This window comes from Mustela nigripes, chromosome X (assembly GCF_022355385.1).
Source record: "Mustela nigripes isolate SB6536 chromosome X, MUSNIG.SB6536, whole genome shotgun sequence".
NCBI lineage: Eukaryota > Metazoa > Chordata > Mammalia > Carnivora > Mustelidae > Mustela > Mustela nigripes.
Genome location: NC_081575.1, coordinates 83,656,572 through 83,672,107, shown reverse-complemented (window position 1 = coordinate 83,672,107; position 15,536 = coordinate 83,656,572). Strand labels below are relative to the sequence as shown.

The following is a 15,536-nucleotide window of genomic DNA, read 5'->3' as shown; positions in this document are numbered from 1 at the left end:
TTCAGTCCATAAATATACTTTGGTCCTTATGAAGTTTTGTTGCAGAAAGTGAAGCCTGTGATTTTAGAACGATGATAGCAATTTATCAACCAAGTAATCAGTTTTCACATAGTTTCAATAATTGTAGCAATTCCTTCGAACCCCCTGTAGAAATTCTGAAATTGTCATTTCAAAGGACTTGTTCTTTATTTACTTGGCCTGAATGATCTACCACTGTTAGCATTACTGCAACATAAGGACACTTAGTGATCTGCAACTGTCTGAGCTTACAGCCATACCCAGTTTCAGCTGCAAACCTGTAAGCAGTTGTTGACCTCAGACTTAGAATATGTCCACAGCTCATTAGACCCGTTCATGGCAAGTGTCGAGGGCTCACACCCTTAAAAGAGGGCTTCTCTTTTAATTCACGTTTCTATGGTGTATCCTTTTCATCCTTTTACTTTCAACCCACCTATATCATATTTGAAATGAATTTCTTGTAGACAGCATGTTCTTGGGTCATGTTTTAAAGCCATTCTGCTGGTCTCTTTTTTGTATATTTGTGAATTTAGATCATTTATATTTAATGTAATTATTGATATTATAGGGCTTAAATTTGCCATTTTTAAAACTTGATTTCTTTTTTCCCTCTGTTTATTGTTCCAATTTCCCTGTTTGTGTTTTCCCGTGAGTTACGTGAATACGTTTAAGAACTTCATTTTATCTGTAGTGTTTTAAAGTATTTTTCTTTGTATGCTTGTTTTAGTGCTTTCTTTAGATCATCCATATACAACTAATCACAATCTACTGGTCTCAACATTTCACTACCTCAAGTGGAAGTATACAAACTTCATGTCCATTTAGGTTCCTTTATCCTGTCCCCTTTGTAATTCATTCTCTCTCTCTCTCTATCTATATATAGAACTGCATCATACAGTGTTATAACTTTTGCTTCAACTGTCAAAATAATTCTTTAAACTCAAGAGAATAGTCTGTTACATTTTGTCCCATTTTCTGCTGTTCTTTCTTCATTTGTGATGCTTCTTTTCCTTCATCGTTTTCTTTCTGTTGGAGGAACTTCTGTAGTGGTTCTTCTACAGCAGTTCTGTTGGAACACATTCTCTTAGTTTTCCTTCATCTGAGATTGTCTTTATTTCACCTTCATTCCTGAAGGATATTCTCACGGGATACAGAACTCTGTGTTGACAGTCATTTTCTTTCAGCCCTTACAGACTATTGTGCCACTTCCTCTGGCCTCCATGTTTTCAGATATGAAATCCACTGACATTCGAATCATTGCTTCTGTGAGTAATGCATCAGTTCTCTCTAGTTGCCCTCAAGATTTTTTTGTCTTCCCTGAACTTGGATTATGCTATATCTTGGTGCAGCTTTCTTTGTGTTTTTGGGTTCACTCAACTCCTTGAATCTATAGGTTTACACATTTTGCCAAACTTGGGCAATTTTCAGCCCTATTTCAAGTACTTTTTAAGCTTCAGTCTCTTTCTGGAACTCTGATGAAATGAATAGGTCAGTTATTGTAATACTACAGGTCCCTGAGGCTCTGCTCATCCTTTTTCGCCCTATTTTCTCTCTACTGTTCATATTAGATAATTTCTACAGCTCTCTTTTCAGATTCACTAATTCTTTAGTCTGTCATCTCTATTCTGCTACTGAGCCCATCCAGGGAGGTTGTAAAATTTTGGTTATTGTACTTCACAGTTCTAAAAATTCCATTTGGTGCTTGCTTTATATATTTCTTTGCCAAGACTTTATTTTTTTATTTGTTTCAAGTGTGTTCCTAATGGCTAACTGAAGCATACTGATGAGAGAGGGTAATTTCAGAATGTGTGTTGTTTCAGTGTTAGCATCTATCACTCATCTTTTCTCATTCAAGTTGAAATTTCCCTGGTTCTTGGTTTGACAAGGGATTTTTTTTAATGGTGTCCCAAATATATGGGATACATTTGAATCTCTGAATTTTATTTTAGATCTTCTGGTTTAGCAGGCCTCCCCCGACACTGCTGGTGGAGGAAGGGGTGCGCCTCCTGGTTACTGCCGGGTAGGGGTAGGACTCTAGAAGTCCTCGCCTCCCACTAGGGCTCTGCTGACAGGAAGGGGGGATTTTGTGTGTCTGGCACTCAGTTTCCGGCTTCTAGGCTGACCCTTTCCCTGTCCTCTAGCTAGCAATGGGCTTTTCTTGGGGCTTTTTGGTCTGGGACCATGTGCATTTCTGGCCTGCTGGTGTCTTCAGTGTCTATTCCAGCGTATGGGGGAAGCAGAAAGAAAATGGAGGGAACTCACTGCTCTGTGTCCCTCATTGCCCGAGGTCTGCAGTCAGTCGACCTTCTTTCCCCCACCCTTCAGAATCTTACCTTTGCCATCTGTATCATGTTAGGGGATTTTAGTTACTCTTTGTGGAAGGAATAAGGAGAAAGGCATTTGCTCTGTTTTATCTGGAACCAGAGTTAGCCCTTCTGGAAACTGGTTTTTATTAAACTAGATTATACTGAAATCTGACAATGGCCGGACTTGGCGCTTATATGCAGCTTCTGCTTTACAGAAGAGCTGTCATTGGTGTGATTTACTTGGCACAAGTGAACCAGTACACAAGTGAAGGAAGACTGGTTATGCCGTCAGTGCCTGAGGGTACAGCTTTGATCCCAGCTCTTCCCCCCGCCCTCCTCCCCAACTCTGCCCAGCAGGTCTCAGAACGTTTTGTTCACCTCACCAGGTGCCCCCTTCCACCCCCCCGGCAGCCACTGCAGAGAGCACAGTCATACTGGCAGAGTTGCCCCCCCTTTCTCCCCACCTTCATCCTCACCAAACCCCTCTTGGGTCACATTTTCTCCCAGCCTGTCCCCAGAGCAGAAAGGATAGTTCCTGATTTGGGCTGGATTTCCAGCCCTGGAAGATGCGGCTTAGAGAAGGAAGATTATAGTCCTCATGGGGCACCTGGGTGGCTCAGTTGGTTAAGCGTCTGCCTTTGGCTCAGGTCACGATCCCAGGGTCCTGGGATCGAGTCCTGCGTTGGGCTACTTGCTCAGTGGGAAGCCTGCTTCTCCCACTCCTGCTCCCCTGCTTGTGTTCCCTCTCTCGCTGTGTCTCTGTCAAAACCTTTAAAATTTTTTTAAAAATGAAGAGGCCTTTTTATCAGCAGAGCTCAACAGGCTTTCTGTCTGGAGCTTTCTGAGTTCTGAGGCTCAAAATGTCCTTTGTTCCTTCCCTTCTAGGTCAGTCAGCACAAACCGGGGCACTCAGCGTGTCACCCCAGCCCTGGAGGAGCTGCACGGGGGAGGCAGCCTCGCACGCAGGCAGAGATGGGGGGACTCGGCCTGGGACCAACTGCCGTGTGGCTGGCAGAGCAGGACTGTCGCAAGCTGTTCCGGGACGACTGACACACTGGTGGAAAGGAAGTTTTCAGTAAGGAAATGACAGTACAGTGTGGGTAATGTTGGCCATCCAGTAGGAAGAGCTCTAGTCCCAGCCGGAACCTGCCTGCCTCTGCTGGAGGTGTTCTCAGAACAGAAGAGACACGATCGGGTACCATTTCCCATCAGCAGCGGTGTCTGGACAAGACGTCAATGTGAATAAGGGCCCAGTGCAGTCCTGTGTATCTTAAGTTACTTGATAGTAAATAAAAGGTCTGAGTGCTGTTGGTTTAAATCTGACTTGTTCAGCTGTTTTTCAAAGAGCTCCCCCTACACTTGCCCCTAAATCAATTTCATAAGAAGTACTTTCTCTCCTGGGGTGTGGCTCAGTGCGTTAAGCCTCTGCCAACAGCTCAGGTCATGATCATAGTGTCCTGGGATCAAGCCCCGCATCGGGCTCTCTGCTCAGCGGGGAGCCTGCTTCCCCTCACCTTCTCTGCCTGCCTCTCTGCCTATTTGTGATCTCTCTCTCTGTCAAATAAATAAAAAAAAATTTTTTTTAAAAAGGACTTTCTCTCCCTTTGGTGGGAGAACCCTCGTGAGCTGACAGATTTTCTCTTGCAAGTTTTTTCTGTCTGGTGGTTTCATAATTCTACCATGAAATGACTCCGGAGTCAATGTTAACGACAAGACTTGTTTTGTTTTGCTAGGATGCGGGTTTTTTGATGAAGTTCAGTTGTGTGTTTAGGGGAAAAGCTAGTGAACATACAAAGGAATTCATGAAGACTATCAAGGAAGCTGTATTGAGTTCCGGGATCTTAGCAGTTATCCAACACTCAGAGTCTGTTTACGACTGTTGTAGCCCAGGAGAAGTCACAACACAGACCAGATTTAAAGTGTTTCTTTAGGCACATTTAAATCATCTCAGAAGTCTGCTGCAGTGATTTTTAGACCCTATTTTAAAACTCAAGATTTACAAGCACCTAAATCAGGGGTTGGCAAAATCCTCTGCTATAGGAAGTCAGATAGTAAACGGTCCAGGCTTAATGCACAAATCCCTGCTCACTCCTGTCACATGCAGCTTTCTGCATGAAAGCTGTCACAGACATTACGCAAATGAAGGAGCCTAGTGTATTCCAATAAAACTTTATTTACAAAAATGGGGGGGGCGATTTGGTCCAGAGGGTCTAGCTAGCCTTAATTTGTCAATCCTGGGTTTAGGGGACCTGGAGAGGAATAGCTTCCACCCAGAAAAGAACCCGCCCCCCCCATGAGGCCAAGAAACAGACTTAAGGATCACGCCATACTTTTAAAATGCAAAAGAAGATGAGCTCAGCCAGTTGATCTTTTTATTTTGATTTTTAAAAAAAAAAAAAAAAAAAAAAAAAAAGCTTTGAGAAAAATGTGTTAAATGTCAGTCAAGGGCAGGAAAACATATAGCTAGCTTTACAGTATCAATCTAAACATACACACAAAGGCAAACAAAGTAAAATGGTAGGGAAGGGTAGCACTTTGGGGGCCTAACTGCGGGTTTGCCTTAGTGCACATAAAGGTTGCCGATAACTCCAAGTCTTTACTTTTTCACAGTTCAGCATACTTTTATTTCATATAACATGTTTATATAGCATACTATAATGTTAATTTTATAAAAACCACCAGTTTGCTACTGATGAAATAGAAGACAAAATTCTCCCCAATTACACATGTAAACTCTCTATAAAAAAGTTCCCCAGAAGGTCATATCCCATGTTAAATTCATCCTATCCTCTTTTTAAAAATTGCTTTTCACCTTTTACATGAATCTTGGTGGCATTACCATGTAATCATTTTATGGGACAGAGTGAAACTTCCTAAGTGAGAAGGACCAGATGTAGTTTATGTAAAAAATCAAAAAAACAACCTAGGAGGAGGGGCTTCTGCTGGGAAGTTGCTCTTTGAACAAGTGATTTCAGGGATAAATTCCAAATCCACAGACCTAACACCCCCACACCCGGAAATCACTCCTCCACTTCCCCAAAGCCCACCCAGATGTCCAAGTGGTGGGACGGTCACCCAGTTGCCCTGGGGCCTTACCTGCTTTCCATGCTGTCAACAGCACAGCTAGAGTTCCTCTTCCCATGTACAAGGCCCCTTCAGTCTGAGTTCCTCCCACATCCACAGGCCCCCGACCGCTGACCCTGACCTGTGGCAATTCCGTTAACCCTTATTTCAAAGGCGGCCATCCTAAAGAGAAGGTGGCCTCTCTCAAGGGGCTCCCCGTGCGTTTCAGGGCTTTTCAAAATCTGGCCAGACAGGCGGGCCTGCCTTCTCTTCTCCCAGACTCATGTGGCAGACAACTGGCTGCCTGGGTGTTCCATGTGGGCCCTGGCTCTACCCTGCCTTACAAAAATACAACGAACATCCAAAACTGGTTTTGCTCTTCACGAGTTCTGCTCGCACTGGGCGGCGAGACATGTCTGTTAGCTTAAAAACAAAACAAAAGCCCTACTTAGGAGCACTGAAACTGGGAAAAGGGGCTGATTCCTAGGTTTGGTTTTGAAAAGATTGTCAAAGAGCCCACTTGCTTTTCCTAGTTAGAGACTAGCAAAGCTTTCTGGAGTGTTCCTCTGTATATTGTCCTTATTGGGTTTTAGAAAGGCGGAAGGGCCCTTCAGGGTACCAGAGTGAAAGCAGCATTCGGATGGGTTGTTTCTAACTCTTGGCCATTAGATTTCCTTCAGCGCTACTGTAGCAGAGAACCGCATCTGACACTTGAACAGAGACCAACAGAAGGGACGGGAGCTCAGCAGTGTCCCTTTAACGCACGTGACAGACTCCCTCCTACACGAGCTCATCCACAGAATCAGCATCAAGAGGCCTGCATGAAACTCCTCAAGTTCCCCATTTCCCTTGCGGGTGAGAAGTCACGCACTTATTGAATCAGCAAGCTGGCTTTCCAGAAACCCTCATTCCGGATGACCTCTTACAACAGATGGGGAAAGCAGCGTGCCGAGACACCTCTCAGAACTCACGATGGGTACCAAGCTCGGGGCCCGAGGGGTTGAGTCTCCCCTCTGTTGAACCGCTCAGCGGCCCTGCCTGCCAGTCTGTCTCCCCTCAGGGCATCAGTGGTGTTTCTACATTTGGAAACTCTTCTGTTCATATTAAAGTATCTGACACCTTAATATGACCTTGACTTCCCCAGCAGACACAGAGGAGGAGCGAGAGAACTGGGGGTGGGGGTTGTGAACGTGTGTGTCATGAAATAGCCCCTCTACTTTGAAAGGAAATCGCCCTCGACTGAAATGCTCATGGCCAGCTGAGAGAACGTTTCTTGCGTTTTTTTAAGAGACTTCATTTGTCCCCCCAACCACAATGTCCTCTGGTCTAGAGAGCACAGCACAACCTGAAAGCTCCTTGCTGTTTGCCTGATGAGACATTTGATGTCGCAGTGAGGGTTTGGGGCTGCAGGGCGTGGGGGCTGGTTCAGCCGCTCCAGGGATGGGCAGAGGCCATGTGATTGCATCTGCCCTCCTCCAGCATGGCAGCCTCATTTCAAGGGCAGATTTCCTTCTCCGGGAGACAAAGTTCAGGTCTCCTCTAGTCCCCAAAGCGAGTACGACCACGCACGGCTGGAGTGCACAGCGCCTGTCTGCCGGCCCGGACAGGAGTCGGCCAACACCACAGCCTCGTGACTTCCAAGCGGTCCTGAGCTTCCTCTCACCCCGCCGCCCTCACTCTGCGCATGAAATGGGCCCACGCCTCTGCTGAGGAGTCCAGCAGGGATTTGGGCCTGGGGATAAGCCAGGTGTGACAAGAAAGCAAGCTGACTGGACTGCAAAGGGGACTCCGAGTAATCGCAGGCTATACTGAAGAGATGACTTCTCCAAAGCCTTCACACCCGCTAGCTACTCTGTGAAGACCGAACCCTTCTTACCATGGAAGGGGGCAAAGACGACAGGTTTTTAACCACCCCCACCCACCCAGTCCATCCACTCAAGTCCCCCATCACTCCTTTCCCTGCACTAAGGTGTTCAAAGGTGACATTTAGGGTTGTGCGTCACGGAGTGCACTCAGGAGTTCGGCACAGACCATGTGCACAAAATCCCTTTGCACCTGTCTGGGCTATATTAATTGTTCGATGCTCGGTTTGTTCCAGAGGACTAGCAACAAGAGGAAACTCACTCTGCTAGACCATTCTTCAAGGTTCCAAACAGGTGCCATGGCAAGTTCTGGACTAAAAGGCTCTCAAGCCTGGCTTCCCAGGAGAACCCCTGAAGATCTACACTAAGCACGGAAGCCAGGCTCTCTCCAAGCCTGCTGGCTATGAATCTCTGAGCACAGGGCCTTTGTACTGATACTTAAAAAAACAAAAAAAACAAACAAAAAACTAGCCAGATAATTCTGCATGTGCAGCCAGGGTTGAGAACCTGTGCTCTAGGACACTCAGCTCTGTGGAATTGTCACCACCCCCCCAACCCAGAAAAAATATACTTATAAGAGGTTAAACTGGATGCACTCAGCAGTTTCAATCTGATTTATGCCAGACTGGCAGCAGAGAGTCAGTCTTGAGCTAGATGGTTTTGGGGCTTTGTGGCACCCACTCTTCTCCTCTTGGCATAGGCATAAAGCTTCTAGAAGCTGGAAGCATTTTGATGAACAGGCTCCTTTTCCGGGACCCCTGATAAGGTCAGGATTATTCTCCACATCTTGCAAACAAAAGTTAGGGCCACAGGTCATTGACTTACTCTAATCCACTGAATAAAAAATCCAACCAAATAACTATAACCCTAGCAAAATTTTGATCTTGGCATATCTCCATTTACTTATAGTAGGTCCAAATAAACGTTTGCATTCAAGACTATAAGACCTTTTTTGGGGGAAACACAACAATCTACAGATTGACTTAGAACTAGGCTGGAGAACTCTAGTTACCTTCTTTCCTTATGAGGGCAATTTCTTATTGATTTGCTGAAAGCTTCCTGGAAAACCAGAATGACAACAAAGCCTTGACTTGAATGAACAAAGAGGGGGTTCTACCTGGTTGGCTCTTTTCAAGAACCTTATCAGGGTTTTTCTGGTAGCTTCTTCCCTCCAAAATAAAATAAGTAAGCAACGTAAGAGGCAAGCAAGGCTTTTTATAAGACCCATCCAAAGAGCAGACCAGCTTCTCTCTCCACCTCCACAAATAACACACAGGAAAGCCTCCTCACCTTCCAAGTTTATAGGCATGACTGGTCATTACTGAGATAACTACTGAATAAAACCTGTGCTGGGTTTGGGCACACAAGCCAAGCCTGGGAGCTTCTCCCTACACTCCGACCCCACGACACAGATGACCTCCAGCGGCTCTGGAAAAAACCTGTTTCTCTGGCTCTGATGCAGAGGTTTTCTCAAATCCTTCACTAGCCTGGGTACTTTGGAGCCTTACGGGTTTAGTTAGGTGGTTTAGCTCGTTTTTTAAGCTTACAAAGCCCATGGAGGCCCATGAGAAAACCAAAATGGACTGTAAGGTACATAGAAAGGAAGGAGGGGAATAAAAATCATTTAATTCTATTATATCGAACCATATGAAATTGCCACTTCTGACTTTGAAAAATGGGTCGATATCGGCAATTTCATATGGCTCAACTTAGTAATTTTTGCCTGTTTTGCACAAATCATCAATTCAAAAAGCAAAGCAGTAATGTCTTATCTAAATATTAACCATTAAAAATGTGAGTTAAGAAGATTAAATGGCTGGTTTCATTATGGGTGTACTTGACTGGGCCGCCATTTTGTCTGCCACAATAAGAAAAATGGCCACATTTTATGAAAGCATTTTTTTTTTAAAGAGACTGGATTTTCTTTCTAAGATTTTCTTTCTGAATTTTCTTTCTAAGAGACCAGCACTGAAGCATAGAGACCCAGGGAAAATCTCAAACTTGGTTTCCAAGAGCTCTCTCAGTATTTTAGTTACCACGCAGAACAAAGAACCAAACCCACAAAGAACCAAAACTAAACACTTAGATTTCAAATCATACTCACATTTAAGCTGGTACAAGCCTCCCCAGATACCAAGAAGACGACCCTTCTCTACATGGCACTCGGTGTTAAGACATCTAGATTCCTAACCTTAAAGCAGACTAAGTGTCCACTGGACTGAACGATGCTCAATTTTCCATTGACTTGCCTCTCAATCTTCTCCTGGCCACTGACATTCCATGCATTCAGTAGCTCAAAGTTTGGACTTCTACTCTGTCTTTAGAACAGCATCTTGTCTTTTATGGTCAACTTTTCTCACAGTGTGTTCCTCCTGCCCCAACTCTGAAGACTAGCTTATTGCCTCCTAGGCTCCTTGCTGCTCTCTCGTCCCCAGAGAAGCATCGCACACATTTTGGTGTTATTCCTAAACCCCACAGTAGTCACCCCAGTGGTGGCCCTGAAGAAGTGACCGATTTTCGTTCATCAGCCTCTAAACAGTTTCTTCTGTCCTCGGATTAATTCCAAAAACCCAACAGTATGACACAATTTTGCCTTTGGTTTTCAACATTTCAGTAGCTACTTCTTCCTAGAGATTTCCAGAGAAGGAATTCCAATTCTTTCCCCATGTTGAAATGTTCACGGATAGAGTTCCGATCTTTTCCATCTACAGGAAACCCAGGTAGCACAAAAAGTCCAGAAGCCTGACATGAGTTCACAGTCCCACAGCCATCCGTGCTAGGGCTGCCGCACTGACTGCTTCCTCCTGAGCTCTGTCCCATTGACCACTGGCTTCCCATGACCTTTGGAGGTCCGGTCTCGGTGGCCTTCCTTCGGGACCGTTCTTCCAGCCTGCTCTCACCCTGCCTGGCTACTCCTGCAGCCAGCTCAGCTTGCGCTGCTGTGTACGGACCCGAAGCCTCTCCTGGGAGGCCTCCCCACACCTGCTGCGCTTGGCTCGGATTCCGCAGGTGAATGAGTTGGACCGTTAAAGCATGCTATTTGTTTGACTCGGAACAGCACACTACTATGTGAGAAAGTGGGAATGGGTCTGCATTTGTCTTGATGTAGACACACTTAAGCCCCACTGTCTGCATCTTGGGTTAAATTTTAAATGTTAAGAGAGCTTCAGACCTCAATAAAACAGAAGCATTAGTTCCACTGAGTCAGTGCCCTGGCTCAGACAAGCCTGGGCTTGCAGCCATCCTCACCGCACGGGTGGGCTGCCCCATCGCTGCAGCCTGGGGGTGGGGGGGGGCAGTCACGCATTATCCTCCAGGGGGAACACTAGGCGTGTGCCCCGACTGGACACCGGCTGGTCTCCTATTCCCAGGGCTCGATCCAGTACCTCCTCTGAGCTGCTCTTGGTTCTCCGACTGCCCTCGAGGCTCGTGGAGGCCGTGTGGGAGCCCGAGGAGCCATTTGCAGTCACTGTGCTGTCCCCGTACGTCAAGGTGAGGTCACCCTCGGTCAGGATGAAATCTGAGTCTTCCTCTCTCAGCGGCTCTTGGTTCTGAAAAGTGCAACGAATGAAAACAGCAAATGGGAGACTGATCTCTGCTCGGGTTGGAGCCAACCTCAACCTCAACCACTCTTCTGAAAACTGGGGCTTGTGAAACTTGCCTGCCTTGAGCCTCTGGTGTGGCTACTGGATGCCAACTGTTGAGTGCTATTCAAGGGAGGGCACCATTGCCCGAACCAGGGCTTTGAAGCTCAGGAAGCACTTCCGATTTTTAAATGCCTGACAGCTCAGGGTTAGTACCAAAAGGAAAGAAAGGGAGGCCAGCCTGGGCCTTCAGCTTCCCAACCCACAAAAAAAGGAGGAGGAAAGTCACTGGGCAAAGGTGCAAAGAGGTTTGGAGGTCCCTCCCTTCTCTGGACAGGTCTCCTGAGGAGGCTTCCCGCCCCACACAAACCACCCTAAATGCACCTGGTTTGCATCTGAACTACTCTTTGTCTTAGCCACTGAGGGGCTGAGACAGAGCCCAACTAGGATTGTTTTCCAGTCCCCATAGAAGAACCCCTTCCTTGCAGCCCACACCCTTCCAGCCCCGACAGGAGGCCCTCTGATGGATGCAGTGAGGCGTGGAGAGGGAAGGAGCATTTTCTTGAGCACGTATTTCAGGCCTGCCAGGGAGGCCACTTGAGCTCTCCTCCAACCCTCACCCCTCCCTGCCTGGGAAGGGCAGGAACACTCCTGTCACCAAGGAGACCGGAGCTAAGAGAACCTATGGAATTAACCCCAGGTGGTCCAGCTGATAGGAAGCAGGGGTGGGATTTCTGAGGCCTCCAGACTGGCTCGGCCCCCAGAGAGGATGGGTCCGGAAGCGGCCCCGCCAGCAGCTGATGCTGAGCCGCTGTTGCTGCAGAGCAGATCAGGACGCCAGACTGGGCGGGAGACAGATGGCAGCCTCTCGGAACTCCCAGCCCATGGGGAGGGCTCGGGAAGCGGCGCCGGGTCGGACACAATCCTTCACCCTCTAATGGGTTTCACCAGCAAAAAGAGGGGTGCTTCGGTCCCCTGCTGCCCCCATGGCACATCTGTCAAACACAGTTCTGGAATGCTTTGGCTAAACTGTTCTCGCTCTCCTAGTTCCCAACTGTTCTTCAAAGGGCATCTGGAGCCCCTGCATTGTTTCAGCCACAAGGTGTCCTGGATGCAGGACATGGGACCGGCATCCCCGACAGCCTCCCGCTCCCGCCCCCCTCCCCAAGACGCTCCCCCACCAGTCATGCTGCCCAAGGCGACGGGCACATTCTCCCCGGCAAGCCTGCACTCCCCCACCCTTCTTGGTGCCCTTCCCTGAGGCGCAGAAGCCACAGCAGGAACTAGAGGAGCACCTGGTTAATGCATTCCACCCCCAGGAGTGCCGGCCCCCTCCTCCAGGCCCAGCCTGTCTGCGTGTGCTCGCTGGTGACAAGCACAAGCCTGCTTTCCGCATTGCACCCCAGTGATGTCGACTTCTCCACGCTCCACAGCGTGACTCCACTAAAATCAATGCTTCGGCTTTGACAGGCAAGCACGCGCGACTCTTCTTGCTCGCAGCCCCAAATGCTCACGGAATGAGGTAGAGTGCAAATGTGCAACCGAGTAAGAATCCTCTACTCGGGCAGAACGTACTCCCAAAACTCACTCCAAACTCCCCATATTCCTCCTCACCATCAGGGTTTAGAAAGTCCCAAAGCTCCATCTGTCCTGCCATAGTCTTCCTAACAAGAAATGAGCTCACGCTCCCTGTTTTAGCATGTTCCATTCCTCCCATGCCTGTGAGTGCTAAGTAATATTTTCATTCATCTCTGTCAAAATACCGCAGCCGAGGCTCTTGGCTCTCCATTTTCAGGGGGAGCCTCTCCTGGCACGCAGCATTTTACTCTTTCGAGGACAGAGAGGAATGTGAAGCAACAGTACTGAGGGAAATGCCATAGATGCAGCCTCGCCCCCTACCGCAGCCCCAGCCAAGCACCCCTGCCCCCAGACACCAGCCCCTGTGTGGCCCCACGCTGACCCCTGGCAGTGGGAAGCCAGGCTTAGATTCACCGACAGGAGAAAGCAAGATTGGCTGTTGACCCACTCCATTACGAAACTCACAAGCCTGGACAAAGAGTACCCAAAATAAGGACATTGTAAAACCCAGTGGAGAGGGATTTCCAAATCAGAGCTTTAATGAATGTGATGCGCGGGTGATGAAAGCAGTCTACTTCCTTGAATTCTAGATGTTAAGCTGGAGGTCTGTATAATCATGCAACCAGCTGTCTACTGCAGGCTGCCGTGAGAATGCTGTCGAAGAACCCTGCAAACACTTGTGTTGCAGGATCGTGCCTATTTTAAACCATCAGCGGTCAACATCATGAACAGCAGAACCCTGTTTCCTAGGTGGATATTCAACCTGAGTGGTTTCGAGTAAGTGCAAATAGGGAATGAGGGACATCTTCAACACCACCCGATGAAACCAAAAGTACCAATGCTCTGTAGGTGACAGGTGAGGACTACAGTGTGTCAAACAGCCACGCGAGAGCAGCCCAGCCCGAGACCCTCACTGGGCTCCAAACTCCAGAGGGGGCCCTTCCCCTCTCTCACCTTGGACTTCCTCAATTAATTTTTCAAAGACTCTATGCTCCCACTTTCGACAATAGCAAGCCTCACTGTGTGTGCAGCTGAGACCCTGCTCGGGACCCCAGCCCTAAGCAGCACGGGCAGTATGGGGGATTCTTGCTTCTTGACCAAGTTGCCCCGTCTCTGAGGAGGCTGCTCCTTAGCACACGGACCCCAGCGCCCCCCACCACCCAGCTATGCCCCCTAACCCTCTGTAGCACCCGAATGCCAACGATCATTCCCAAGCCCGCTGCCCCGCCCCATTAGAACCGACCTGGTCAGGGGCCTTCTCTCTCAGATCTGAGCTTTGCATTCTGCTTTCTCAACGCCAATCAAGTCAATTGCAGGTTATTTACAAATTCTCTGAAACCTGCACTAGGGTGGCCAATTACTAATCCTGGGACCTAGGCACTTTCTTCTTCTGTAACCCTGTAGTAGCAGCTTACTTACAGTATGGCCAAGAGAATAAACTTGGCCTTTGTGAGCTGTAAAGCTCTACACAAATTTGAGGAGTCCTTCTCTCCTAGAGCAGAATGGTTGTGTTCGTGACCAGATGATTGGGGAGGCAGAGTAGAGAGGAAGAAGGGCCTCTCCCCTCTCCTCTAGTCCTTTTATGTGGAGAGCTGCTTGCCCTCCCCACCCCTCTGCCCAGCAACCCACAGGAAGAGCTCACAAGTCAGCCCCAGAGCTCAGATGTCCACCAGTGTGGATATTCTTTTTGTACTGTGCTAAGTCTGAATCTGAAAACGGAAAGGACCTAACCACATCAATGTAAATAAAGCATACACAAAAAAGAATCCTCACATCTGCTAAAGACTTTGTGGTTCACAGTGTTTTTCTGTATCTTAGCCTTTAATCTCACAGCCAGCTTGTGCAACTGGGCCCACTTTATGGATAGGAAAACCAAGGCACAGAATACTTAAATGGCCTCAGGGCTTGGCTTCAAATCTAGTTGCTCTGATTCCAGATGGAGTACTCTTTCTACTACACCATGGCTGTGATGTGACGGGACCCCACGGCCCAGGTAGAAGATTTCTCTGTTACTGTGCAAAACAGATCAACATAAGTCAGCCATTTCTAATCATCTTATTCAGAGAAGCAAAACCAGTGGATCTGGACGCAAGAGATTTCCTCTTTTTGGAGAAAACACTCCCCGGGGACAGCGAGCAGGAAAACCTGCCTCACGTGTTGTACTTACGTCATACACCTGGGGACTGGTCAGACACCGAGCAAGCAGGCCACACCAGGCTGGGAGCGTGGTGGTCAGTGGGGGGCCGCTGTGTGTGAGGATGGGCTTCAGGTAACTTTAAAAAGAGAATTAAGGAAAAAATGTCTGCAGAGAAGACCCACACCCCACACAACGTGTTTAGAAATCCCCCAGAGTAAACCATCCAGACATCTACCCACAAAAGGCCTCTCCCCACCCTCCTGGTTAAATGCCCCATTTAACCAGTATGCTACAGAAAATCCTTGGGGTCTACAATAGTCTGAATCAAAGATTAAACCATCCTCTGTCAGCCCGAAGTGTTCACTGGTAACTCTCGGGTTGGCAGTTCCCACTTCTCAGGCAATAAGAATATCTGAGGTTCATTCGAGCATCCTTCTCACTTGCTTGTTATGTTGAATGAGAATTTTGGTTTCAATCAGCATTCCAGCTTTGGACACAACCAGCTCATGCCTTGGAAACAGGAGACAGATTATCAGCTTCTCCACCTGGACACTAGGGGACTGCCCCGCCCTGTAGAACACCAGGCCGCACCCCTGGCCTCTACCTACTACGACCCCTCTCCCAGGTGTGACAACAAAAGTGTCTCTAGACATGGCTGAATGTCCCAAGAGCTCCGGGTTGGTCAGTCCGTGGACATCTGTGCCACCAAACATGTGAGCCCCTGTGGGAAGCCCCACGAAGCACGCGTCATCTCATGACAGTGCCTGGGCTGTTTCTGGTATCCACAGCCCCAGCACTCTGGAGAAGGCAGAGACTCACATGGCCACGGCCATGGCCATGGTAGGAATGACCGAGAGAACTCACAGGAAGGCGAGGAGGCATCCTAGTCGTCTACACCCCAGGATCTGGGGGATCCTTCTCAGAGAGAGTCACTCCCAAAAGGACGAGGTGTGGGCTCTGCTATAGCCTTTCACGAAACCAAACCAGC

General features: G+C 48.0%; 2 protein-coding genes and 1 pseudogene across 2 annotated transcripts in view; 1 reads left to right on the top strand and 2 right to left on the bottom strand.

Annotated features, from left to right (window-relative positions):
* CHST7 (carbohydrate sulfotransferase 7) overlaps nt 1-3,916 on the top strand; it is a 31,530-nt gene extending 27,614 nt beyond the window's left edge. The window contains exon 2 of the mRNA XM_059385501.1: nt 3,210-3,916. The gene's annotated coding sequence lies outside the window, so the exon portion shown is untranslated. The remainder of the gene's footprint in view (nt 1-3,209) is intronic.
* On the bottom strand, nt 105-276 carry LOC132007547 (COMM domain-containing protein 6-like; annotated as a pseudogene).
* A 563-nt stretch (nt 3,917-4,479) lies between the features above and the next one.
* The window catches only part of SLC9A7 (solute carrier family 9 member A7), a 139,610-nt gene continuing 128,553 nt past the window's right edge, over nt 4,480-15,536 (bottom strand). The window contains exons 16-17 of the mRNA XM_059384789.1: nt 14,579-14,684; nt 4,480-10,800 (exon numbers count right to left, since the gene is read on the bottom strand). Coding sequence (XP_059240772.1) covers nt 10,549-10,800; nt 14,579-14,684 — 358 coding nt within the window. The 3' untranslated portion in view covers nt 4,480-10,548. The remainder of the gene's footprint in view (nt 10,801-14,578; nt 14,685-15,536) is intronic.